This window comes from Lithobates pipiens, unplaced genomic scaffold, assembly GCF_037356315.1.
Source record: "Lithobates pipiens isolate NorthernLeopardFrog02 unplaced genomic scaffold, aLitPip1_a1.2 Scaffold_25, whole genome shotgun sequence".
Taxonomy (NCBI): domain Eukaryota; kingdom Metazoa; phylum Chordata; class Amphibia; order Anura; family Ranidae; genus Lithobates; species Lithobates pipiens.
This window is the reverse complement of record NW_027507787.1, coordinates 50,972,685-50,998,689: the sequence shown is the minus strand read 5'-3', so window position 1 is coordinate 50,998,689 and position 26,005 is coordinate 50,972,685. Positions and strand designations below refer to the sequence as shown.

Below are 26,005 nucleotides of genomic sequence, written 5' to 3'. Positions count from 1 at the left end.
TGAAGAAGAAAGCCAGAGTACAGCGAGAAGACCCTCCAAGACGGAAGACCACCAGAACTGTCCAATAAATTATTTTAAAAACATGTGTTGTGTTTTTTTCACCAGATGAATGGGTAGGGGTACAAGGTACCCCAATATTCATTCACATAGGGTGGGGGTGCCGGTATCTGGGGGCCCCCTTATTAAAGGGGGCTCCCGGATTCCGATAAGCCCCCCGCCTGCAGACCCCAACAACCAGGGTTGTCGGGAAGAGGCCCTTGTCCTCATCAACATGGGGACAAGGTGCTATGGGGTGGGGGACTGCAGGGGCCCCCTTCCACAAAGCACCCCCATGTTGAGGGCACGCGGCCTGGTATGGCTCACTTGCTCCCCCTTCTTTCCTGACTGGCCGGGCTGCGTGCTCGGATAAGGGTCTGATATGGACTTTGGGGGGGACCCCCACGCCGTTTTTTCAGCGTAGGGGTTCCCCTTTAAGTCCATACCAGATGATCAGGTGTCAATCTCGCCGATGGAGGCCGCGACATTGACCTCCTTTGCTAGTCCCGTCTACCTGGAGCCGCGTTCAAAATGAACGGACTTTTCTCTGTGTGTGGGCAAGTCCATTAATTTCAAAAGTTCGGCGGACTCCCGCCATAGTCTGGCGGTTTGTCCGCCAGAACTAGTCAGCCGGAAAAGTCCGGTTGTGTGTGGCCAGGTCCGCTTGTTCGGAAAGTCCAGCGGACCTCCGCTGCAAAGTCCGGTGGTTTGTCCGCTGGACTAAGTCCGCCGGATAGTCCGATCGTGTGTATGCCTGCATTACTGACACTGGATTCTGAGGAGAAACTTGATCCTCTTGCAAACCATGTCAGAATCCAAGGACAGGGACACTGCTTCCCACATTTATATCTGCAGTTCAAACATCTGTGCAGGAACGTAATATGGACAGGCCTTACACAATGCTATCAGAACTTAAAAACAGGGTGCAGAATAAGTAGTAAGGTATTGCTGAGGAAATGTTAAATTACATTTGTTTACCGTTTAACAAATAAAACCCTAAAATACATTAAGCTTACTAAGAATACTTGACTTTATTTAGCTGGAACACCAGAAATAAATGTCTGCAATGAAAATGTTTCCTCGTATTAATTTTTTTTCCAGTTATTTTAACCAATAACTTTTTAGATGAGATTGTTTCCAAAATGAATCATTATGCCAAGCAGTTAGAGGAAATGCAAAGTGCTTTCTAAACATTTCAACATCATCAGATTTTTAATAAATTTTTGCTCCACATTCAACATTGATCCACTAAAAGGGCCTAGAATTAGGTCCACCAATCCCATTCATAAAATGTCCATCTGTTCTAGCATGACCCATTCAATGATAATCAACCTTGTCTGAGCCAATGTGGCCCTTGATATGACTGCCTGCCTAAAATGTATGTCCTCATAAAATATTTATTTACAAAATATAAAGACGTTTACAATTACAGCCAGGACCCTGGGTCCATTCAGGAGCCTTGCACTAGCTCCTATTGGGACAGCAGCTGAGTCCATGCAATTGACAGCTACGGTACTGCCGGAACAGGGATGCATTCAACACCATTACATCCCCATGCCAGTAAAACACAGGGCATGGATTAAATCATTCTGAACGAGGTCTACCACTAAAGTCCCCCTTCATGAAATATTCCCCCACTTAAAGCGGGAGTCCACCGGGACTCCGCGTTTTTTTTTTTTTTTTTTTTTAAAGCCAGCAGCTACAAATACTGCAGCTGCTGACTTTTAAAATAGTGACACTTACCTGTCCAGCGCGCCCGCGATGTCGGCACCCGAAGCCGATCTCTAGGTCGTCTGTCGGGTCCTGCCGCCGCCATCTTGGGTATGGGAATCAGGAAATGGAGCCTTTCGGCTTCATTTCCCGGTTCCCTACTGCGAATGCGCGAATCGCGCTGCGCAATAAGGACGCTCCCCGCTGCCTCTGGGATCTGTGTGTTTCCCAGCAGGCAGCGGGGCACTTGCGGGAAGGGGCGGGCACTTGCGGAAAGGGGCGTAAGTTACGCCCCTTTCCGCAGAGAGCTATCCCGGAAGTGGGTGCAGTTACCTGGATTATCCAGGTAACTGCACCCCCCTCCCCCCTGAAAGGTGCCGATTGTGGCACCGGAGGGGGGGAGGGTTCCGATGAGCGGAAGGTCCACTTTAGGGTGGACCTCCGCTTTAAACACTAAAGCCCCATACACACTATCAGATTTTTTGCTGATTTTTGTCTTCAGATTTACCAAAACCATGTAGTGCAAGGGCCTGCCTGATTGCATACACATTGAAACTCCTAAGGTTTGACCTCATATTATATGGTTTTCGGAAATCTGAAGGAAAAACTCAGCAGAAAATCTGATAGTGTGTATGGGGCTTTAAAGTGGAAGACCATGCAAAAACTAAAATCCCTGCTTCTGTAGACACCACGGATCGAAATCTTACCTCTCTATCCTTGTAAAAAAAATAAATTAGTATACATACCTTTTTGGAAGCCGATGTGACCCACTCTGACCAGATCCCACACTGAGCTGTCAGCCACGGCTTCACTGTGTTGACAGGTGCAAAGGAGACGGATGACACGGGACGCCCCATAGTAGCTCTAGGGGTGACGTCACTTCCCATTAATTTCACAGCCATTGTCAGAGCTTCCAACACTGGAGATCTGTTCGGAGCAGGTCGGATCCGCTTCCAAAAATGTATATATACAATTTTTTTCTTTACAGGGATGGTGAGCTTATTGTTAGATCCATGATGTCTATAGATGCAGGGATTTTCGTTTTTGCATGGTTTTCACTTTAACCACTTCCCAACCGGCGCATGCCGATGTACGTCGGCAGAATGGCACGGGCAGGCAAATGGGCGTACCTGTATGTCCCTTTAAATTTGCCGCCCTGCCATCGCGAGCACGCCGCCGCCGGTCGGGACCCCCGTGAGTCTGGTGGCGGGTCCGGCGGACTCGATCGCTGCAGGCATACCTGCAATCGTCTCATGGGGCGGCTGAATTAGGAGATGCCGTTGTAAACAGCATCTCCCAGTTCTGCCTAGCAACAAGTGACGCTGATCTCTGCTCCATGTGATTGGAACAGAGATCAGTGTTCACTAAAAGAAAGCCCAGCCCCCAACAGTTAGTAACAGACCCCTAGGAACACTTAAACCCTACACTGCCACCCACTGGTTAACCCCTTCACTGCCAGTGTCATTTACACAGGAATCAGTACATTTGTATAGCAGTGATTGCTGTATAAATGACAATGGTCCCAAAAATGTGTCAAAAATGTCCGATGTGTCCGCCATAATGTCGCAGTCACAATAAAAATCACTGATCGCCGCCATTACTAGTAAAAAAAAAAATATTAATAAAAATGCCATAAAACTATCCCCTATTTTCTAAACGCTATAACTTTTGCGCAAACCAGTCCGGGGCTGAAGTGGTTAATTGTCAACTCCAGAAAAACTGAAAATTATCCATAGCAGTGGGGCTGTGCCCATTCTTGACCGTATCTTGGAGAAAAATTATTTTATTGAAGCACTTTGTATCTCTTTGTATTCATCTGTTTTTGAACAGCCTTTTTGGGACAATTTCTTTCTAAATGTACTTATTCCAGTGGTGGATGCACACGCCTGTGCAATGTCCCTCAGCAGTCAGCACCACTGCTGGTAGTCTCAACTGAGAGCACCTTGGTTAGATGGCAATGCAGTAAAACAATTGGGAGACAGTCCCCCCTTCACCATAACAGGAAGTGCCTGAACAAGGACCTTTATGATAAGATTACAGGTATCATTTCAGTATAAGCTGCAGATTTTGAAATTACGTTAAAATATTAACCACTTCCCGCCCAGCTGGGCAGTGGTTCAGTTATCCCGACTGGATGTCATATGACGTCCGTCCAGCAGGATAAGCCATGATCGTGTGCCTTAGGGGGTGCGCAGAGTGACAATCGGTGGCGCGGCGTGTCAGTGCCTCTGACTGAGGCTCTTTACCACGTGATCAGCCGTGTCCAATCACAGGTGATTAAGATGTAAATAGGAAGAGACGTTTTCGGCTTTTCCTCATTCACATTTGACAAACGTGAGTAGAGGAGACCTGATCGGTGGCTCTCCTGATGGGGGGGGTCTGTGCTGATTGCTTATCAGTGCAGGCCCCCTGCAGATTCCGCCCAGGACCACCATGGATGGCCACCCCACAGAACTACCAGGTATGCCACCCTAGACCACCAGGGATATGCCAGTCAGTGCCCAGGCAGCTGCCAAAAAGTGCCCATTAAAAATGCCTGCCAGTGCCACCAGTGATGCCTATCAGTGCATTTTATCAGTGCCAGCCATTAGTGCCCATCAGTGCAGCCTATCAGTGCCCAGCAGTGCTGCCTATCAGTGCCTATCAGTGCCACTCATAGGTACCCATCAGTGCAGTCTTTCACCAGTGCCACCTATGAGTCCCCATCAGTGCTGCCTATCAATGCCCATGAGTGCTGCATATCAGTGCCACCCATCAGTGCCATCTCATTGGTGCCACCTCATCTGTGCCACCTTATCAGTGCCCGTCAGTGGAGCTTAGCAGTGCCCATCAGTAAAGGAGAAAACATACTTCTTTACAAAATTTTATAAAAGAGACAAAGAAAAACTTTTTTTTTCAGAATTTTTCAGTCTTTTTTTTTATTTATTTAAAAAAAAAAAAATCTTAAAGGTGATCAAATACTACCAAAATAAAGCTCTATTTGTGGGAACAACATTTTGTTTGGGTACAGTGTAGCATGACCGCTCAATTGTCATTTAAAAAGTGACAGCGCTGAAAGCTGAAAATTGGCTTGGGAGGAAGGGGGGTAAGTGCCCTGTATTGAATTGGTTAAAGAGTAACTCCACTTTTGTTGAGAAAAAAAAATCCTCTCTGGGTGATCCAGTGTATGTACATAGAAAGGATTTTAACAAACGTTGTTGCAGATCTCTACCTGTCTCTGCTTTGAGGAAAAAGTTGTTTGTTCTTCTATGTTGATATACAGAGTGAATCTTAATGGGGAAGCTCCATATACAAACTGTGTACAGAATACCTCCAGGTTGCTATCATGTATTGTATTTTACAGAAAAATACAGCGGCTGCAGATTGAAAAAAAAAAAAGAAAAGGCCATTTAAATAACATTTACAATATGGCTTGTAATGATATATGCTATATTATTTTTTTATTTGCTACATTTTTCCCACAAAAGCACTGGACCTACAATTTTGCCCTAACAGCTAAACTGAGACCTAATTAGTTCATCTTCTCTCCACCACTTAACCTAAACCCCCATACACACTATCAGATTTTCTGCTGATCTTTTTCCTTCAGATTTACCAAAATCATATAATATGAGGTCAAACCTTAGGAGATTCAATGTGGCAGGCAGGCCCGTGCACTACATGGTTTTGGTAAATCTGAAGGAAAAAATCAGCAGAAATTCTGATAGTGTGTATGGGGCTTAACACTAACCTAGCCTAGCACCTAAACTAGTCCTTAACAAAAAAGTAACTTACTGCAGTTTACTGCCTTTTTCCTCCGGCCATGTTGCAAGTCCCTGATAGTGGTGGTGTTTGAAGATATAAGGGTTTACCAATGGTCTCGCTTTGGTTATTGTGCATGGTTCCAGGGGTGACTCTCTGACTCTGGGGGGTCTTGGGGTGATGGTTAGGCCTGGATAACCACATGCATCTTGGATTGAAATATATATTCTGATATGTAGTTCTCCTGATGAAGCGGCTTTCGCAGCGAAATGCGTGGAGCTCATCCAGAACCCTCTCTCCTTCCTCTTTGTGAATAATTTCATAATCGCATTATACACAGTCCATTTTGGGACTGAGCACTTGGTTATTTTGACTCACAACTAAAATAAGCATGTAGAGGGCTGGATATTTGTTTTGGGCACACCTATATTAATGACTCAAAATCCTTTTTTAACGTGTTTTATGTATAAAAAAAATGTATATTATACAAAAATAAAAATATGTATGGTGATATGTGGTTGTCATTTGATTTTTACCTGGTGCCTTAAAAGCCCAAGTGCTTAAGTGTTTTGTAAATGTAACTAATGATAGGGTGTGGCACCTTCTATACCACCCATGATTTAGAGTTATAACTTACTGCAGTGTTTAACCAATGTCACTGTGCTAACAAGATGTGACGAGTAGAAGCAGCCAGCCAATGCATAGCACAGAAATCAAACATCAAATGTAGAAACACTTTTTCAATGCTAAATAGCCTAATATAGGTGGGTGTTCACCACCACTATACTATAAAAAATATAGTTGTGCAATTTGCTTTTTACAAGACAACAAGCTTACTGCTCTCCTAGACCCACTGAGATTTAAGGCCTCATTCACACAGCCATAAAAAAAACACATTTGCAGCTGTTTTCTATTTACAGATCTGAACACATCTGCATTGTTTTCAATGGAGACGTTCACACAGGTGCATAAAAATACCCTCCATTCTAAACCATACCACACAAAATGCAAAACTCTGCATATGAGGACATGCAACATATCTGCATATCACTGAAATGAAGAACAGGACAATGGCCACGTATTACAAAATGGATCCATTTACTAATCCTTTACACAGAAACTTTTGTTCCTTGCCCTAACATAGTTACATAGTAGGCGAGGTTGAAAAAAGACACAAGTTCATCAAGTCCAACCCATGTGTGTGATTATATGTCAGTATTACATTGTATATCCCTGTCCATGTTTATTGAAACTATCAATGCCCCCCCCCCCCCAGACCACCGCCTGTGGAAGGGAATTCCACATCCTTAGGCCTCTTTCACACGGGGCGGATCAGTAATGATCCGCCCCGTGAAGATCCGCTCGCTCAGCGTTGTCCCCGCTGAGCCGGCTGCGGACAGGGCGGTCTCCGCACACTGTGCAGGGACCGCCCTGTCAGATCTCCGCTCTCCTCTATGGGGATCGGACGAGCACGGACCGTCTGTCCGTGTTCGTCAGATCCGCTCTGCAGACGGATAGAAAAATAGGATTTTCCTCCGTCTGCAGAATCGGACTGTTGCGGAGGCGGACGAAATCGGGTGTCTGCGGATGCTCATCTGCAGACACCCGCTATCCCATAGGGATGAATGTATGTCCGTATTTCATCCGCAAAACAGATGGATGAAATACGGACATATCGTCCGCATGTGTGAAAGGGGCCTTACAGTACATGCTATGTAGTTCAAGGTTAAACCCCTTTTCTTCTAATTTTAATGAGTGTCCACGAGTCTTGTTAAACTCCCTTCTGCGAAAAAGTTTTATCCCTATTGTGGGGTCACCAGTACGGTATTTGTATATTGAAATCATATCCCCTCTCAAGCGTCTCTTCTCCAGAGAGAAGTTCAGAGCTCGCAACCTTTCCTCATAACTAATATCCTTCAGACCCTTTATTAGCTTTGTTGCCCTTCTTTGTACTCGCTCCATTTCCAGTACATCCTTCCTGAGGACCGGTGCCCAGAATTGGACAGCATACTCCAGGTGTGGCCGGACCAGAGTCTGGTAGAGTGGGAGAATTATCGTTTTATCTCTGGAATTTATCCCCTTTTTAATGCATGCTAATATTCTGTTTGCTTTGTTAGCAGCAGCTTGGCATTGCATAACAATCCATAAAATGCTTACTGCCCTGTTAAAACCATGTGAATGTAGCCTTTACATTGATGCACTTTTGATGCGTTCAATTTACTTACCATAGGAGGTGTCTTTTTGGTGCTCTTTTGAAAAACCGCATCAAAGATTTGGCAAGCAGGGCTTGTCACTTAAATTGTCTACATCAGGGATTTGCAATTAGCGGACCTCCAGCTGTTGCAGAACTTCAAGTCCCATGAGGCATAGCAAGACTCTGACAGCCACAAGCATGACACCCAGAGGTAGAGGCATGATAGGACTTGTAGGTTTGCCACAGCTGGTCTGCTAATTGCATATCCCTGGTCTACATGGTACCTGCATTCATACAGGATCAGTGGTGCTGGAGGTGGATCAAACAGAATCAAAGATATAGCAAAGATAACATAAAAATATATCTCCAACATTGGTCAACAAATTGACACCAGAGAGATGCCGTTCTAAAGTAAATAAAAAGTGTATTTTTTATAGCATGGTGGAGGTGTGAATATTTATTTTTATTTACTATCTAACTAAAGAGGAGCTCCACCCAAAAGGGGAAGCTCCGCTTGTCTGCTGTCTGTTTTTGACAGGTACCTGCTCCTACTTCCATATCAGTTCTCCGCAGCGAACTGAGCCAGAAGTTCACTCCCACTTCCTTCCCCTGAAACTGGCCTATTCACAAAGAGCAACACATGCGCAGTAGGAAACTGGTTGTAAAGCCATAAGGCTTCACTACCAGTTTCCCTTAGTCAAGATGGCGGCACCAGCACCTGATAGCCGATTGAAAAATTGGCTTGGGTAAGGACACCGCTGGATTCCTGGACAGGTACATTCCCTAATAACATAATTCAGCAGCTACAGTATTTGTAGCTGCTGACTTAAATTTTTTTCTGAAGGAGCCTGAAACGCCACTTAAAGTGGTAGTAAACTGCTGTTTTTTTTAAACCTTCAAGGCAATGGCATAATGCCTTAGTATGCATTGCATACTAGCACATAATGTCAAACTTACCTTAGAACAAAGCCCTCTGAAGGCGCTGCCATCTTCACCCAGTCTTCCTTCCGGGTTCACGGACTCCGGCTGTATGAGTGGCCAGAGTCATGATGACATCATTTCAGCACATGCGCGTAGGAGCCAACGTTTACAGCACAGGACTCTGAAGGAATGGTATGCCATTCCTTCAGAGTGCATGTGCCAGTGACATCACCGGCTGCATCTAAAGAAAATATCTCCTAAATGGTGCAGGTTTAGGAGATATTTACTGTACCTATAGGTAAGCCTTATTATAGGCTTAGCTATAGGTTAAACTCATGCATGGAAGTTCACTCCCACTTTAAGCTAGAAGAGACTTTTCCTTTCTGCAATAATATCTTTGCCATTAAGAATTGCCACTAAGCAAATATTGAAAAATAATCATCCATGATTGTATGTGTATGAAGGCAAGGGTTACATAATGAATCCCTCAAGGTGCTTATCTCATATAGGTATCAGTGGAATTTTTTGGGGGGAATTTGATTCTCATCTTTATGGAAAGCAAACTATGTCCTGTAAAATGAGTGAATAAATGCGGCGCTACCTATAAAATAAAAAAGTGTAATACTAGAAAAACTATAAATAGCAAAAATAAAATCTAACTCCTAAGTGAGAACAAGGTATAATAAATAAAAGTGCTTCAAGTGCTTTAAAGGTGCATGAATAATGCAAATGAATATAAGTCCAAATACGTGTGTATATGCAAATGCATAAAAATCCAAATTCGTGTATAAGTGCATAAACAATATCAATACATTGTATATAATCAATAACCACTCAAGTGCAAGAGTGCATACTGACAAAAAAATAAATGTCCACTAAAACCATGCATAAATAATATCAAAGTCCATGCAAAAATATATAAAAGTGATATTCTATTGGTGATAGTCCACTGCAAACTTCTGTGCAAACTTCAGTGCCCAGTGCGTGCACCACCTATTTTCCCCAGCCTCTCACCTCCAATAAATGGCAAAAGAGCGTTATGTAAATTCAGATATACGTTGAATCCTTAACGATCCAGCCCCAATGGAGTACCGCTGTTTGTACCGCTATATACCGCTATGTATATACATTCAATTCTCTCCCCCTTTCTCCAAATACATCCGGTTGGCGTTAGTAATGTGCATGGAAGAAAACAAAGGGACTCCCATGTGTAGAAACGTATAACCAGCTTTTTAATAATGATATCCACACTTACATTTAAAATAATGACAGCTATCCCGTAGCAGACTGTCTGCTACGGGATAGCTGTCATTATTTTAAATGTAAGTGTGGATATCATTATTAAAAAGCTGGTTATACGTTTCTACACATGGGAGTCCCTTTGTTTTCTTCCATGCACATTACTAACGCCAACCGGATGTATTTGGAGAAAGGGGGAGAGAATTGAATGTATATACATAGCGGTATATAGCGGTACAAACAGCGGTACTCCATTGGGGCTGGATCGTTAAGGATTCAACGTATATCTGAATTTACATAACGCTCTTTTGCCATTTATTGGAGGTGAGAGGCTGGGGAAAATAGGTGGTGCACGCACTGGGCACTGAAGTTTGCACAGAAGTTTGCAGTGGACTATCACCAATAGAATATCACTTTTATATATTTTTGCATGGACTTTGATATTATTTATGCATGGTTTTAGTGGACATTTATTTTTTTGTCAGTATGCACTCTTGCACTTGAGTGGTTATTGATTATATACAATGTATTGATATTGTTTATGCACTTATACACGAATTTGGATTTTTATGCATTTGCATATACACACGTATTTGGACTTATATTCATTTGCATTATTCATGCACCTTTAAAGCACTTGAAGCACTTTTATTTATTATACCTTGTTCTCACTTAGGAGTTAGATTTTATTTTTGCTATTTATAGTTTTTCTAGTATTACACTTTTTTATTTTATAGGTAGCGCCGCATTTATTCACTCATTTTGCTTGATTTTATTTTTGGTGTTGAGATCACCATTCTGTGCTGGCTGCTTCCTTTCATATTTATTATTTCACTGATTTGAGATAGTAGGCAGGTGTAGCGCATTAGTACTTTTTCTTTAAACTATGTCCTGTGGCATCCTAGTAAAAACAGAAAGCGATTTCCAATACAAATTTTGTGCCATTTTACCAAACCCCAAACTGATATTGTGCAACAATGAACTACTGCAATTGAAGCCTCCCTGACAGTGAAGTTTATTTACTAAAAGCAAATAGACTGATCACTGTGCAAGAGAAATTGCACTTTAATTTTCCCCAGAGCTTCGTAATGAGATGAAGCTCTGCTGACTTCCATCATCTAATCCTATACAGGATGCTGTTATTTAATTTCTCTGCACGTGAACTTTCACAACATTCACTAAATTCTGGTGAAAATTACCTTGCAAAGTGAACAGTGTATTTGGCCTTAGTATGTTCAACCCATTGTGCACAACCACAGTGCTATACACACACACACACGCAGGGTTATATACAAGAATTAGACTGTAGGTCTAGGTAACAAACAGAAAAGACTATGGGGTTGATTTACTAAAGGCAAATACAATAGACTGTGCACTTTGCAAAGTGCAATTGCTGCAAGACTTAGTAAATGAGGTAAAGCTTCACTTTGCAAAGAATACCCAACCACATGCAAGGAAAAAAGAAAAAACAGCATTTTTGCTTGCACATGATTGGATGATGGAAGTCAGCAGAGCTTCTGCTTATTTACTAAACTATGGAGCAATCAGGGCTGCCTACCACTTAGCAAACTAGGCAGCTGGCCGCTGGTGATCCTACTCCCCTCTCTCCGTACAGCCAGCAACTAACTCTCAACCAGGCAGCCGCTCCGGAGTCCCTCCGTAAATAGTGTCAGTAGTAGTCAATAGTGCCAGAAACAGAGGCGCATTGGTGATGGAGGACCTGCACCGCTGTGCACCTCTGATCATCAGTGACCTGGCTGTGTCTGTGTCTCACTGTGCACGCTCACGTCACCAGGCAGTCTCTGAGTGTCTACAACTGACTGTGGTCAATCCTACAGCCAGCCAGCTGTGGATCTCTGCTCTGCCCAATAGCCAGCCCATAGGCCATACAATTTATAATCCTGGACCCCCACAGCCCCTCTGTCGTGAAGGGCACTCTCCATCCTGGCCTGTCCTGGCAGCATCACTGGAGTTACCCAAGTGCTGTAACACTGCGGCAGGTGGTGGCACTCCGGGTTTGGTGACAGGTGGAGCCTGCCTGGAGGGGGCACTGAGGCAGGCACAGCAGAGTTTAAAATTTCACTGGCTGGCAGGGTTGTCACATCGTCGGATACAGAGCAGTTTGCAGAAGCCAAGACCGCCACCTGGTGGTGAGTTAAAAGTTTTAAAATCTGCCACTGAGATTGTATTATCACATGCAATTTGTAAATAAATGTATATAAATATAGGCTATACTGACTGTCTGATCTGCCAAATACCAATCAAACTGATGTGTGTGTGTACCGAGGGCCCCCTCAGTGAGGCTGCATTTGATGGGCATTGGTGAGGCTGCATTGATTGCCACTGGTGAGGCTGCATTTGATGGGCATTGGCGAGGCTATATTTATGGCCACTGAACAAGCTGCATTAGTAGGTCTAGTAAAGCGTTGCATGCAAAACAGTAGCAGTGATTAAAAAGGTGGGGTATACGTGGGCAGGGAAAAGGGGGTGGAGCCAAGGAGACGGCAAAATAAGGTTTCACCTAGGGCAGTGATGGCGAATCTTTTTGAGCCCAAGAGCCCAAACCATGACACAAAACCAACTTATTTCTTTCAAAGCGCCAACACAGAATTAAACCTATCAGTGGCTCTGTACAGAGGATGGGACTGATCATCCCTCTGAATGAGCCCTAAGGGACCAAAAAATGTACGATTCTGCCAAATTTGCTCAGAATGCAGGGTTCAGGAAAGCGTATACACTGACCTACCTGACACATGCGCTGACCTACCTGACACATGCGCTGACCTACCTGACACATGCGCTGACCTACCTGACACATGCGCTGACCTACCTGACACATGCGCTGACCTACCTGACCATTACACTCACCTGCCTGACACATGCACTCAAATACCTGACACAGGCACTCAAATACCCGACACAGGCACTCAAATACCTGACACAGGCACTCACCTACCTGACACATGCACTCACCTACCTGACCATTACACTCACCTACCTGACCATTACACTCACCTACCTGACCATTACACTCACCTACCTAAAACATGCACTCACCTACCAGGCTGCACTAGAGGGACAGACTGAACCAAAGTTGTCCTGGAGCGGGGGGAGCTGGAATAGGGTGCCTGCAGAAAGTAATGCCCGAATTCCTTACCATAGGTATAGGGGTCAGAGGGAGGCAATAAGCTTCAGAACAGTGTCGGGATGGTGGAGGAGGAATTTCATACCCCCTCTAAACATCGCACATGGGACAACATGACTGGCTGCCCACCCCACTGCCGATGTCACTGGCACTGATGTAAGGAAGGGAGCTGGTTCCTCCGTGACTGCACCGTCAGTGCAAGTGTCTGCCTGGCTGGGGGATTCCCCTGGCGTGCCGACAGAGGGCTTGGTGTGCCAGCTGTGGTATGTGTGTCATAAGTTTGCCATCACTGGCCTAGGGTGTCAAAAATCCTTGCACCAGCCCTGGGAGCAATTGCTCTTGCAGCGTGAAAATGCAAAGTGCACAGTCAATTTGCTTTTAGTAAAACAGAAAAGACTATGTTATATTATTCTAATGAATATATGGGAACTATCTAGAATTGATGCTCAAACAAGACATGGGTTCATCTGCGCTTAGGCTTTTGGATCTGCTGGTACAGCCCTTTCACATAAACAAGAACAACAGGTAACTAATTACTCACGGGGGAAACAGAGAAAGCATGTTGTAGAAACCTATGATAATGGTGGGGTACAGTAATTGGATAAGGTTTTAGAAGCTATACAACTTCTGTTCCCAATGAGAAGCCTTAGCTGGTGTGTCTACAGGTACCTCACAGACATGAGCTTGTTGCCTGAAAACAACCAAATCAGGTGACAGTTTTCTGTCTACAGCCATACCCTACTTTTAAGTAAACAATGGGGTTTTTATTTGCTAAAGCTGGAAAGTGCAAAATCAGACTCGCTTCTGCATAGAAACCAATGAGCTTCTAACCCCATCTTGTTTAATTAAGCTTTAATAAGGAAACCTGGAAGCTCATTGGTTTCTATGCAGAAGCTAGCCTGATTTTGCACTTTCCAGCTTTAGTAAATAAACTCCTTTGAGTACCTAAAATTGGGGTATTCATGTATAGGTGATTTAGATCTCGGCAGTGACCACAGATACATTTTCACTTTGGGAACTTTGTTATATACAGTAATGTATTTAATATCTTTGTCGTATAAGGTTTTCTGCAAAATGCAAACCTCCACTCAAGGAATATTGGTAATCCGCCATGGCATGTATAAATAATTAAAAATGTTATCCACACATATGGGGTAAAACCAAATCTATATCCTATTGATAATATGTATTTGGTTACCAGCTGATTAATTCGGAGAAGAAATTTGACTATAAAAGCATCTGTCAGGGGGTTCTAGCCATCTTATGATAGCATCTATTATCCTTGTGTAATCTGAAAAATCATGTTGGAAACAAACCTGCTGGCCTTTCAGATCTGTTTATATGTATGAATACCTAAACCAAACTTGAGTCTGGTCAGACGGCGGTACGCTACACTGCTTGGGCACTTTAGTTTATGGACATCATTTTTCAAGATACACTCTCTGCTTGTTTAAATTACACTGCTGAGTTTTCATACAATTTCTGCTAAAAGTTTATTCAAAGGATCCACCAGTTTTGTAATATTTACAATCCCAGTTGCTCTGTATGAAATTCCTTTAAATTCTAGAAAATATATTCCTCGCCTATTTATCACATACTTAGCTTTACCAATGGATTCATATGTTAACTATGTATCTAGTGAGGCCAGGTAAAATTTATAATTTTTTATAAAGTAAGCTTTCCCCCTATTCATTTTCAACCATGTGAGTTTCCTTTATTTGCCAATAGCTGTGTATACTGGTAATTTAAACAATAACATTTTACAGATTCCCCTGTGAAATCCAGCGGTTTGTTTCACAGTTTAACAGAAAAATTTTCACAAAAAATTCAGAAAGACAACGGGCCTACTCAAACTTGTATATTCCGCCCTATGTAATACAGTAAAATGCGTACACTCAAGCACTACTAGACAATAATTTAGACACTAAATTATACACAATTAGACACCCTATTCACCGACAATCCAACCAAGTCAGTTTTTCAGGTGGACCTGATCGGAAGGTCCACCCACCTACCTCTGAAGTGCAAAAATGTGAATCTACGCCCTATAGTTTCTAGCTGTCATTTTAATAAAGGATGGAAAAAATATGTGCAACTATTTTTCCTTTTTTTTTTTTACCTTCTTCCTCTTTTTTACTTTTTGTTGTGTTATTACATGTCAATGCCAGAATAAAATGTTACTTTCACTTAGGTACCGGAATATAAAGTTACACATTTCAGAAGTTACTTAAACTACTTCACTCAAGGACTGCTCCTATAACTTTAATACCTTGTTCTGAAAATGAAATATACAAACTCACAGAGCTAAAACAGTCTTGGACATCAGTTCAGGAAAGTGTAAACTCTTAGCCAAAATATTTTCAGGAAATGTTACGTTCCCAACTATACTCAGATTTGCTGAGCATGTGCAGTTTCTTTAGAGCCCACTCCGATTACCAGGAGCCGCAGGAAAAAACCCAAAGATGTGAGGTAATTCAACCACTTCTCCGGGGAAAAGAGTTATGGTTCACACCAGCCCTATTTTAGCCAACGACAACCACAAGCCTTTACCACCAAAACAGCAGATTATAGCTTGATATGAAGCATCTCGAGGAGTTAAGCAAAAAAATCTCCGAACTTAGAATAGCTCAAGAATTCAGAATGGAGTCATATCCCTTTGTATATGCTGAATTTAAATAAGTAAACTATTGTCTTTTCATTTATTCTGAAATATCACCCCCTGATAAATTATTTTCTCATGCTTCAGCATTCTAAAATCACTAATCACGGCATAACTAGCTTAAGCCTAGCATGGTTTCCATGCTTGATTCCCAAGTAACTATCCTAATTGATGTCTAGAGGAAATCCCCCATTACCAAGGTCAGAAAAAGCATTTAGCATAATGGATGAGGAACTTGGAGTTGGCAGAGCACTGAAAGAATGCCATTATTTACTATGGTAAAAGGAAGGTGTAGGGATTTACAAAAAAACTGGCCAACATAAACTCTACATAACTTAAGGTAATATTATAGATGCACAGTCAGCTGGTTTAAAGAGATATCACTGTGTATTTTAAATGAGAACACATTTTAATCATTATTGTCACGTTCACCTGGTATATTGTGTCTGTATATCAGCAAACCAGCTAAATGACTGCCGAGATAAGCTCAGTTAGCCACGTGCAGTCAGGCTGAGGATGCTAAAAAACAGTAAAGTGGAATAAGCATGAGGCACTACTAAGTATATAGCTATTCACAAACACAACATAAAATAGGTGTTGTTTTAAACACAAAAATGGATCGTAAGAATATTTACATAGATTACAATCAATTTTATATACAGAATTTTTTTTTTTAAAGCACATAAAAATGTATATGTATATATATATATATATATATATATATATATATATATATATATATATATATATATATATATATATATAATATATATATATATTTTTTTTTATTATTATTATTATTATTTTTTGCAATCCTTCATATTTTTGATATGTTCTTTTCTTGTTTCTTTAAATACCAACTACTCAGCTCAGTGTTTGTTCTTTGTTTCATATATCCAAGTCTTGAACGTCCCAATAAAACTGCACTATTTCTGATGCTGGCTGGTGATTCAGTATACCAGCACCCACATGTCAACATAAAGAGCTAGTCTTATATATATAGCATCTTCTGTATGTAATCCTTCATATGCAACATTTTTCAACCAACACGGGAACACCGCTATATTGTACATATTGCACTATAAATGTATAGCCTTGACATTTTATAAGGCTGCTCTAACGGAAAAGATGAACTTATACAATTCTCCTAAAACAGTAAAACTGGTACAAGAATCTCTTGGAATAACTTGGTCAGACTACTTCTAATCAGAGCAATAAATAAGCAAATATGAAATTCAAACAAAAAATAATATTTCCAAATTAGAAAAGGTTTTTCTTAGCAAGCAGTTTGAGAAGGGATGAGTCCCAGGTTTTTTTAATCCTATGAACAGAAGATCTACTTGTGTATTACGAGTTTGAGTGATGCGCGCAACAGCCCATATCAATATCCCACGATATCAGAAATGTAAAAAATAAATATATTTTTCTTACCATGGCTGTGATTGCTGCATGATTGCAGTTTATAGTCAAGGGTCAGGAGATACACAATGAGTGCCCCACTCGGTAGAGGTAGCCTGGACGAAATGACAGTTTGATTAGAAGAGTTTACTAAAAGGGAAACCTAACAGACTTAGGACCACAGCATGGAGACAGGTCTTAACAAACACACACAAAAAAAAAAGGATGGAAAGATAAGCAGCAGAAAAGGAAGTCAGCATCACAGGAGACTGTCTGGATAGAGGCATAGGGGGCAGACAGGCACACTGAGAAAATAGAAGCAAAAGAGCAGACTGAGGGAAGCACAAAGAGAGCACTGATACAGGAATAACAGATAGCTCCTGGTCTTTGCATTGCTAAGATCTAGAATTTAAATTGGAAATCAACCCACAGCTGTGGAGAAGGGGCTTCCTCTCTCCGTGATGTGGCACTGCTTCTCTCTTGACTCCCTCTCTTCCAATGCCAGGGTATCCCCTTCCTCTGGTATTGTCTTCTCTTGTTGAATACAGATGTGCAGAGAAGAGGCGGGATCCCTCTAGCAGTTTTCTGCTCTCTGAGTTGCACACGCTCCTCCCAGGAACACCATCACACTGGATTTAGGAAGGTGGGGGGGTTAGGGGAACACAGAGCTTCTACAGAGCTTCGCTTCACATTAACGGAGTTTTCTCTATCGCACAAATGCTTAGCTATCGTTATCTTTTATCTCAATTGTTTCTCAGAATCCAGGATGTTTTTTAACAATCAATTAACAAATACTAAATGCTATTACTGGGTAATGCAGGAAACCGACCTTATCAGTCGTTTAACTCTTTGAAGAGATGTCAAACGCACTTTCGCCTTCCCACATGGCTGATTACAGAGTGAACCACAGCTTATGGATATTAGTAGTAAACTTCGCTTTTTTATTTGTGCATACATGTAAGCCTATAATAAATTTCACCTGCAGATACAGTAAATATCTACCAAAACGTGCACCATTTAGGAGATATTTACTTTAGTAGTAGCCGGTGGTGCCGCTGGCACATGCACACTGCGCTCACGGCATGCCATTCATTGAGAAAGCTGTCCTGAGGTTCTGACTCTCACGGATCAAGGCTCGGCCATTCTAGCGTCTGAAGCCCGCAAACCGCGGAAGGAAGACCAGGTGAAGATGAAAGCCCTGTCAGCCCTGTTGTTTTAAAGAGTTTGTTAACCCATTTATATAAGACTATGTCAGCCCGTCTATTAGAGGCTGGCATAGCACACTATGTAAGTAGTTTTGAAAAACAAGCATTCTAAATACCGAATTTGAACTGTCTTCAGGCCGGTCACATGACTCGCAGCCGCTTTACAGCTCAGATGGATGTCTTCTGCAGGAGGAGCCGTGATCTCCCTATGATGTCAGCAAGGTAGATCATGTGGTCGCTCATCTACTCCGCAGAAGCTCTGTCTCGTAGCTGTAAAGCCGTCGCGAGTCACGTGACCGGCCTGGAAACAGCTCTAAAGAGGTATTTAAAATGCTAATTTTTACAAAGGACTTGCATAGTGTGGTATGCCAGCCTCTAATAGAGGGGCTGGCAGTGAACATTGTAGGCCTTTATTTATAATAGTAGCAGTGAGTGCGGAGCAGAGACAGAGACACCGATGACAGGCAAGAAGGAGGGGGTGAGGGGGGAGAGAGGAGAGCAGAGCAATGTAGTGTATGACGGAGGAACACACTTTGACCATGGTGATCAGGGCTGAGTAGCCCTGGTTATCGTGGTCTGTACAGAGAGGGCATACAGGAAGTGGCACATTCAGGGAGGTTTTTTTTTTACAGTTTAGAGGGGCGCAGATTACACAGCACAAGCGCTGTGTTTTGTAATCTGCTTTAAGGGACCAGGATATGTATATTTGTGGGGGGGGGGTTAACCACTTGCTGTTTTACGGCGGCTGTTTAAAGGAGGATATCTTTGTTATGGCAGCAGCTAGCTGCCATAACCCCGGTATTCCCTTTTTTAATGGGCAGTCCGCTGCAAGATAAAAGTGGTCCCTGCGGTGGATTCGCCGCAAGATAACTTTTATTGGTGGCAGGAGAGGGGAACCCCCGCTCCCGCCATGATCCGGTGCCTTCCGCCACTTACCGGAGCTGACGGCAGCGGCAGAAGCGATCGCATCCTTTCAGTAACTGTGCATGGAGACGAGTGAGGGGAAGATGGCCCCCACCCGTCTCCATACAGTTGCTGGGCGGAAGCGACGTCAAAACGTCACGTCCGCAGTGACGCCGTAGGAAAAATACTGTAATATGAGGGAGACCTCTGCACATGTACTATCTATGGAGAGTCCTGTGCAAGAGGCCAAACAAATGGGTGTTCAACCAAGCAAACCTCCAGTTGCAGTATGAAGTTAAACATTTATTATTATTGCCGCTGCTAAATGTCACAGCTTCCTCCTGCTGGCATGCCAACAACCAGTGACTCATACCCACCCCGCACATTCAGCTGTCACCCGGGGCTTGCTAACTGACAGGTGAATTCAAACAGTGGGGATAGCATAAAAAATTCATACCAAACCCTTTAGGTCTGGTGTGAATTTTAGAGGGGACCCTTTGCAAAAAATGGGTTTCCCCCAAATTCCATACCAGGCACTCTGAGCTTGGTGTGGATTTTAAGGAAGAGCCAGATGCAAAATATAGGGAGAAAAAAAGCATAGGGTAGCAACCAAAATCAATACCAGACCCTTATCCAAGATTGGTAGCCAGAAAAGGGGGAGGGCACTCGGCAAAAGGTGGGGGCCAGGAGCACTGGCGAGGGACCCGAGAAAAGAAGGATGTGGGCAACAGAGCAGGTAAGTATAACGCCATGTGTATGTTATTTAAAAAAAAAAAAAAGAGAGACTTTAAAATCACTTTAAGAGAAGTTACGCTTTAATTATGTGGCACCGATTAATATGTTTTCCACTCTGCAATGCTGTGGAGCCTTTTGTTTAGCATGCATAACTGGATTAAAAGGTATCTTTAATATTTGCCTAAAGTTCAGAACTAAAACAACTCTGTGTCAATAGAAATAGTTAGACTGTCACTCCCAGTCTCTCTTTCTGAAAATGCTAGTTGCTTGGCTGCCATCCAAATAATCTGGCTTCAGTACTTTTTGAGTCACTGATCCAGAAAAATTGTGCATATCAAATGTCCTTCTGTCTTCACTTGCTGCACGTTTGTCCTAAACCAGTGAATCAGAAATTAATAAAAGCCATCTCATCAGCTTGGTTGCCAGGCAACAAGCACCTTTAAAAAAACAGTAATAGCAGTCCACATATTTCTTTTAATATAGCTTTCCCTTTTTTTCTCTTGTACAAAAAGATAGATCTATTGTCAAGGAGATATCTTAGCACAGATATGCTGGTGCAAATGTCAACGGGGCCACATAATATAAACATGTATGTGCGTGCACATGCACAACTTCCCAGCGCAAATATGAATAAAATGATAGAAGGCTCCAAATGTAACCAAAGTATGTACAAATGTGACCAGAGATAAGGGAGATTATAAGTGTAACGTAATCCTACACAAGTCCCTAATCCAAAAGTGCATTATCCTCCATCAATATAAAGGGCGAGGACACCATCAGCAGATTTTTGTCCAGATGGCAGGAGTGGGGTGACTCCTGCTTGCAGACTCACAAGTATGTAAAAGACAAGAAAAGGGAAATAGCACCACCGACTAAAGCCTTGTAGACACGGGTTGACTGCACACAACTACACACCAGTGCACAAAGCAAGGTCCATTAAGACATGAATGAGCGAATTTGGGGTGGAGAAACTTGATTACCCTGCACCTCAACCCGATAGAACATCTTTGGGATGAATTAGAGTGGAGACTGTGAGACAGGTATTCTCTCCAACATCAGTGCCTGATCTCACAAATGCTCATCCATGACTTTATGGACCTTGCTTTGTACACTGGCATGCAGTCATGTTGGAACAGGAAGGGGCCATCCCCAAACTGATCCTATAAAGTTGGGACCATGAAATTCTCCAAAATATCTTGGTATGCTGCTGCCTTAAAGTGGTTGTAAACCCTTACAAACCACTTTGACCTACAGGTAAGCCTAGATTAAGGCTTACCTGTAGGTCCAAGCAATATCTCCTAAACCTTTATGGTTTAGGAGATATTTGCCCGAAAACAGGCACACAGGCACACTGACACAGGAGCCGGTGAAGTCACCTCTGTCCCCTGTAGTCCGCCGCATCCATCTTCTTGGTGGGGTCTCGCAGCTCCGCCACTGTCATTCGGCGAAGCCGCAATGACGTCACTCCCGCGCATGCGCACGGGAGCCGACACGCGCGGAAGCTCCATCGTTGAGAATGCCAATGCCAATGCCATTCTCAACGATGGAGCTTCCGCGCGTGTCGGCTCCCGTGCGCATGCGCGGGAGTGACGTCATTGCGGCTTCGCCGAATGACAGTGGCGGAGCTGCGAGACCCCACCAAGAAGATGGATGCGGCGGACTACAGGGGACAGAGGTGACTTCACCGGCTCCTGTGTCAGGTAAGTGACACATAATGGACTACTATGCGATGCATAGTAGTCCATTATGCTTTGCCTTTGCAGGGAATGAAAGAGGAAGTAATCTCATCAGGGTTTACTTCCTCTTTAAGAGTTCCATTCACTGGAAGTAAGGGGCCAAGCTCAACCCTGGAAAAACTTAAAAACATAATCTCCCTCTACCAAATTTTTTGGAAAAGTGCACTAAGCAAGGTCCATAAAGACATGGAAAAGCAAGTTTAGGATGGAGAAACTTGACTGTCCTGACCTCAAACCGACAGAACACCTTTGGGATGAATTAGAGTGGAGACTGCAAGACAGGTTTCCTCGTCCACATCAGTGCCTGACCTCACAAATGCGCTTCTGGAAAAATGGTCAAACATTCCCATAGACACACTCCTAAACCTTGTGGACAGCCTTCCCAAATGAGTTGAGGCTGTTATAGATGCAAAGGGTGAGCCAACTCAATATTGAACCCTATGGACTGAGATTGGGATGCCATTGAAGTTCACGTGCATGTAAAGGCAAGCGTCCCAATACTTTTGGTAATATAGTGTAAGATATTTACCCCTCTCTGTCAATTACTGAATGAAAAACATCCCAGATAAACACTTTTTTTTTTTTTAGTAAAGTAGTCCCCATTGGCGAGAAGAGGAATAAATCTCCTCAAGAGAGACACAGAAAATAAAAAAACTTACAGAGGTTCTCTTCCCAACTCAGTTCAAAGCTAAAAAGGCTGGAGTTTGACTTTAAAGTATTGTCAAATTATTAAGGTATCATCCTGAAATTTTCCAGGTCAAAACTCTGAAACGTACCCTTCTAATGCCATGTACACACAATCGGACATTCCGACAACAAAACCATGGATTTATTTCTGACGGATGTCTGCCCAAACTTGTCTTGCATACACACGATCACACAAATGTTGTCGAAAATTCCGAACTTCAAGAACGTGGTGACGTACAACATGAAAAAAAAAAAGTTCAATTGCCAGTGCGGCTCTTCTGCTTGATTCGGAGGATGCATGGAATTTTGTGCGTCGGATTTGTGTACACATGCTCGGAATTTCCAAAAATAGGTTTTGTTGGAAATTCCGACAGTAAATGTCCGATGGAGAATACACAGTCAGATTTTCTGACAACAAGCTCACATCGAACATTTGTTGTCAGAAATTCTGACTGTGTGTACGCGGCATAACAGAGATCATGTGGCCAAAGGCCTAGGCTTTCAGTCAGATGACCAGCACTAGAGGGGGGCCAGGACAGCATTTTATTCAGGAATAGGGATGAGCCGAACACCCCCCGGTTCGGTTCGCACCAGAACTTTCGAACGGACCCCAAATTCGTACGAACGTTAGAACCCCATTGAAGTCTATGGGACTCGAACGTTCAAAATTAAAAGTGCTAATTTTAACGGCTAATATGCAAGATACTGTCCTAAAAAGGGTTTGGGGACCTGGCTCCTGCCCCAGGGGACATGGGTCAATGCAAAAAAAAGTTTTAAAAATGTCCGTTTTGGCGGGAGCACTGATTTTAATGACGATTAAAGTGAATAAAAGTGAAATATTCCTTTAAATATCGTGCCTGGGGGGTGTCTGTGGTATGCCTGTGAAGTGCCACGTGTTTCGAACAGTCCCTGCACAAAATGACATTTAACGGAAATAACGTCATTTAAAACTGCTTGCGGTTTTAAATGTTATATCTGGTTCCTGCAATATGGTTGAAAATAATTGAGAAAAATGGCATGGGTAGCCCTCCCTGCCCATTACCAGCCCCTTTGGGTCTTGTACGCATATTAAGGGGAGCCCCGTACCCATATTAAAAAAAGGAAATGCATGTGGCCCCCAGGCCCTATATACTCAGAACAGCAGTATACAGGCGGTGCAAACAAGACAGGGACTGTTTAGATTTGTTAAATTTGTGTTAAGTTGAATCTGTTTGTAATTTTCAACTGGTACATTTTTAGCTCAATCTCCTACAACTGACTGCAAGCTCTATTTAAAACGAGCAAGATAGTTAGCTATATAGGTGGATATAGCGGTGTATACTGCGTTCACAGCACGCAGACAGCACGCATAATCTCCTAACACTGACTGAAAGCTCTATTTTAAACGAGCAAGATAGTTAGCTATATAGGTGGATATAGCGGTGTATACTGCGTTCACAGCACGCAGACAGCACGCATAATCTCCTAACACTGACTGAAAGCTCTATTTTAAACGAGCAAGATAGTTAGCTATATAGGTGGATATAGCAGTGTATACTGCGTTCAGAGCACGCAGACAGCACGCATAATCTCCTAACACTGACTGAAAGCTCTGTTTAAAACGAGCAAGATAGTTAGCTATATAAGTGGATATAGCAGTGTATACTGCGTGCAGAGCACACAGACAGCACGCATAATCTCCTAACACTGACTGAAAGCTCTATTATAAAAGATAGATATATCACTAGCTATATAAGTGAATATAGCGGTGTATACTGCGGTCAGGGCACGCAGACAACAACCACTACATAAGAGCAAGAGCAAAAAAATCGGCCGATAACGATCGGTGTATACTGTGTTGAAGGTACACAGAACACCCACTAACTGCTACAGATGCCAACACACTACACAAGGCCACCGCGCTGGCGGCCTTATATAGTGTGGGGCGTGTACTACACAGCCTGAGCTATGATTGGCCACAGGCATCCTACCTGTGGCCAATCATGGCTCTCCTCGCTGCCGGCGCTGTGATTGGCCAAGCATGTGGGGTCACAGTGCATGCTTGGCCAATCATGAGCCAGCAATGCACTGCGCCATCGCAGTGCATTGTGGGCCGTAAGCGCCACACGAATTTGGCGCCCATAACGTTCGGAATTCGCCGAACGGGCGAACAGCCGATGTTCGAGTCGAACGTATGTTCGACTCGAACACGAAGCTCATCCCTATTCAGGAACATGCATGTATTTAAGCCCTTCTTCTACACTTTAACCACTTGCCGACCACCGGCCATCAAATGATGACCAGGCGGCGCACCTATTGTGGCGGGGGGCGTCATATGACGTCCTACCATTTAAACAGGGAATGCGCGCAATCGTGCGCATGCATCCCTGTTCCTTCGGTGGTGGCGTGTCACGGAGACACCGCTCGACACCGAAGGGGGTGAACAGCCCGAGTACCTGTCACAGCCCATCAAAGTACCCGAGTACCTGTCACAGTCCATCCGAGTACCCAAGTACCTGTCACAGCCCATCAAAGTACTCGAGTACCTGTCACAGCCCATCAAAGTACCCGAGTACCTGTCACAGTCCATCAAAGTACCCGAGTACCTGTCACTGCCCATCAGAGTACCCGAGTACCTGTCACGGCCCATCAAAATACCCGAGTACCTGTCACGGCCCATCAGAGTACCCGAGTACCCGTCACAGCCCATCAGAGTACCCAAGTACCTGTCACAGCCCATCAGAGTACCCGAGTACCTGTCACGGCCCATCAAAATACCCGAGTACCTGTCACGGCCCATCAGAGTACCCGAGTACCTGTCACAGCCCATCAGAGTACCCGAGTACCTGTCACAGCCCATCAGAGTACCCGAGTACCTGTCACAGCCCATCAGAGTACCCGAGTACTTGTCCCAGTCCATCAGAGTACCCAAGTACCTGTCACAGCCCATCAGAGTACCCGAGTACCTGTCACAGCCCATCAGAGTACCCGAGTACCTGTCACAGCCCATCAGAGTACCCGAGTACTTGTCCCAGTCCATCAGAGTACCCGAGTACCTGTCCCAGTCCATCAGAGTACCCGATTACCTCTCCCAGTCTATCTGAGTAACCGAGTACCTGTCCCAGTCCATCTGAGTACCTGAATACCTGTCACAGTTCACCTGAGTACTTGTCACAGTTCATCTGAGCTCCCGAGTACCTGTCACAGTCCATATGAGTACCTGAGTGCCTATCACTGCCCTTCAGAGTACCCAAATACCAGTCACCAGGCCATCAGAGAACCTGTCACCAGGCCATCAGAGTACCCGAGTACCTGTCACCAGGCCATCAGAGTACCCGAGTACCTGTCACCAGGCCATCAGAGTACCCGAGTACCTGTCACCAGGCCATCAGAGTACCCGAGTACCTGTCACCAGGCCATCAGAGTACTCAAGTACCTGTCACCAGCCCATCAGAGTACCAGAGTACCTACCTGCAGCCCATCAGAGTACCCGAGTACCAATTTGCAGCCCATACTTCATAGAATATACGTTGGGGTGTTTGCTTTCCAAAATGGGGTCATTTTGTGGGTAATTCCATTGTCCTGGTGCTCCAGGACCTTCAAAAGTGTGATAGGTAGGAATTTAATGAGATGTGTCATTTATGCTCCTAGAACGCCTGAAGGTACTACTTCAATGTTCGGCCTCTCTATGTGAGCAGGCTGTGTAAAAGTCCTACA

The 26,005-nt window shown here is 43.6% G+C and overlaps 1 protein-coding gene across 1 annotated transcript in view; it reads right to left on the bottom strand.

Moving 5' to 3' along the window:
• Positions 1-17,624, bottom strand: part of PALD1 (phosphatase domain containing paladin 1) — a 433,254-nt gene extending 415,630 nt beyond the window's left edge. Inside the window, exons 1-2 of the mRNA XM_077454432.1 lie at positions 17,474-17,624; positions 17,077-17,159 (exon numbers count right to left, since the gene is read on the bottom strand). Of these exons, the coding sequence (XP_077310558.1) occupies positions 17,077-17,096 (20 nt within the window). The 5' untranslated portion in view covers positions 17,097-17,159; positions 17,474-17,624. The remainder of the gene's footprint in view (positions 1-17,076; positions 17,160-17,473) is intronic.
• Between the last annotated feature and the right edge of the window lie 8,381 nt (positions 17,625-26,005).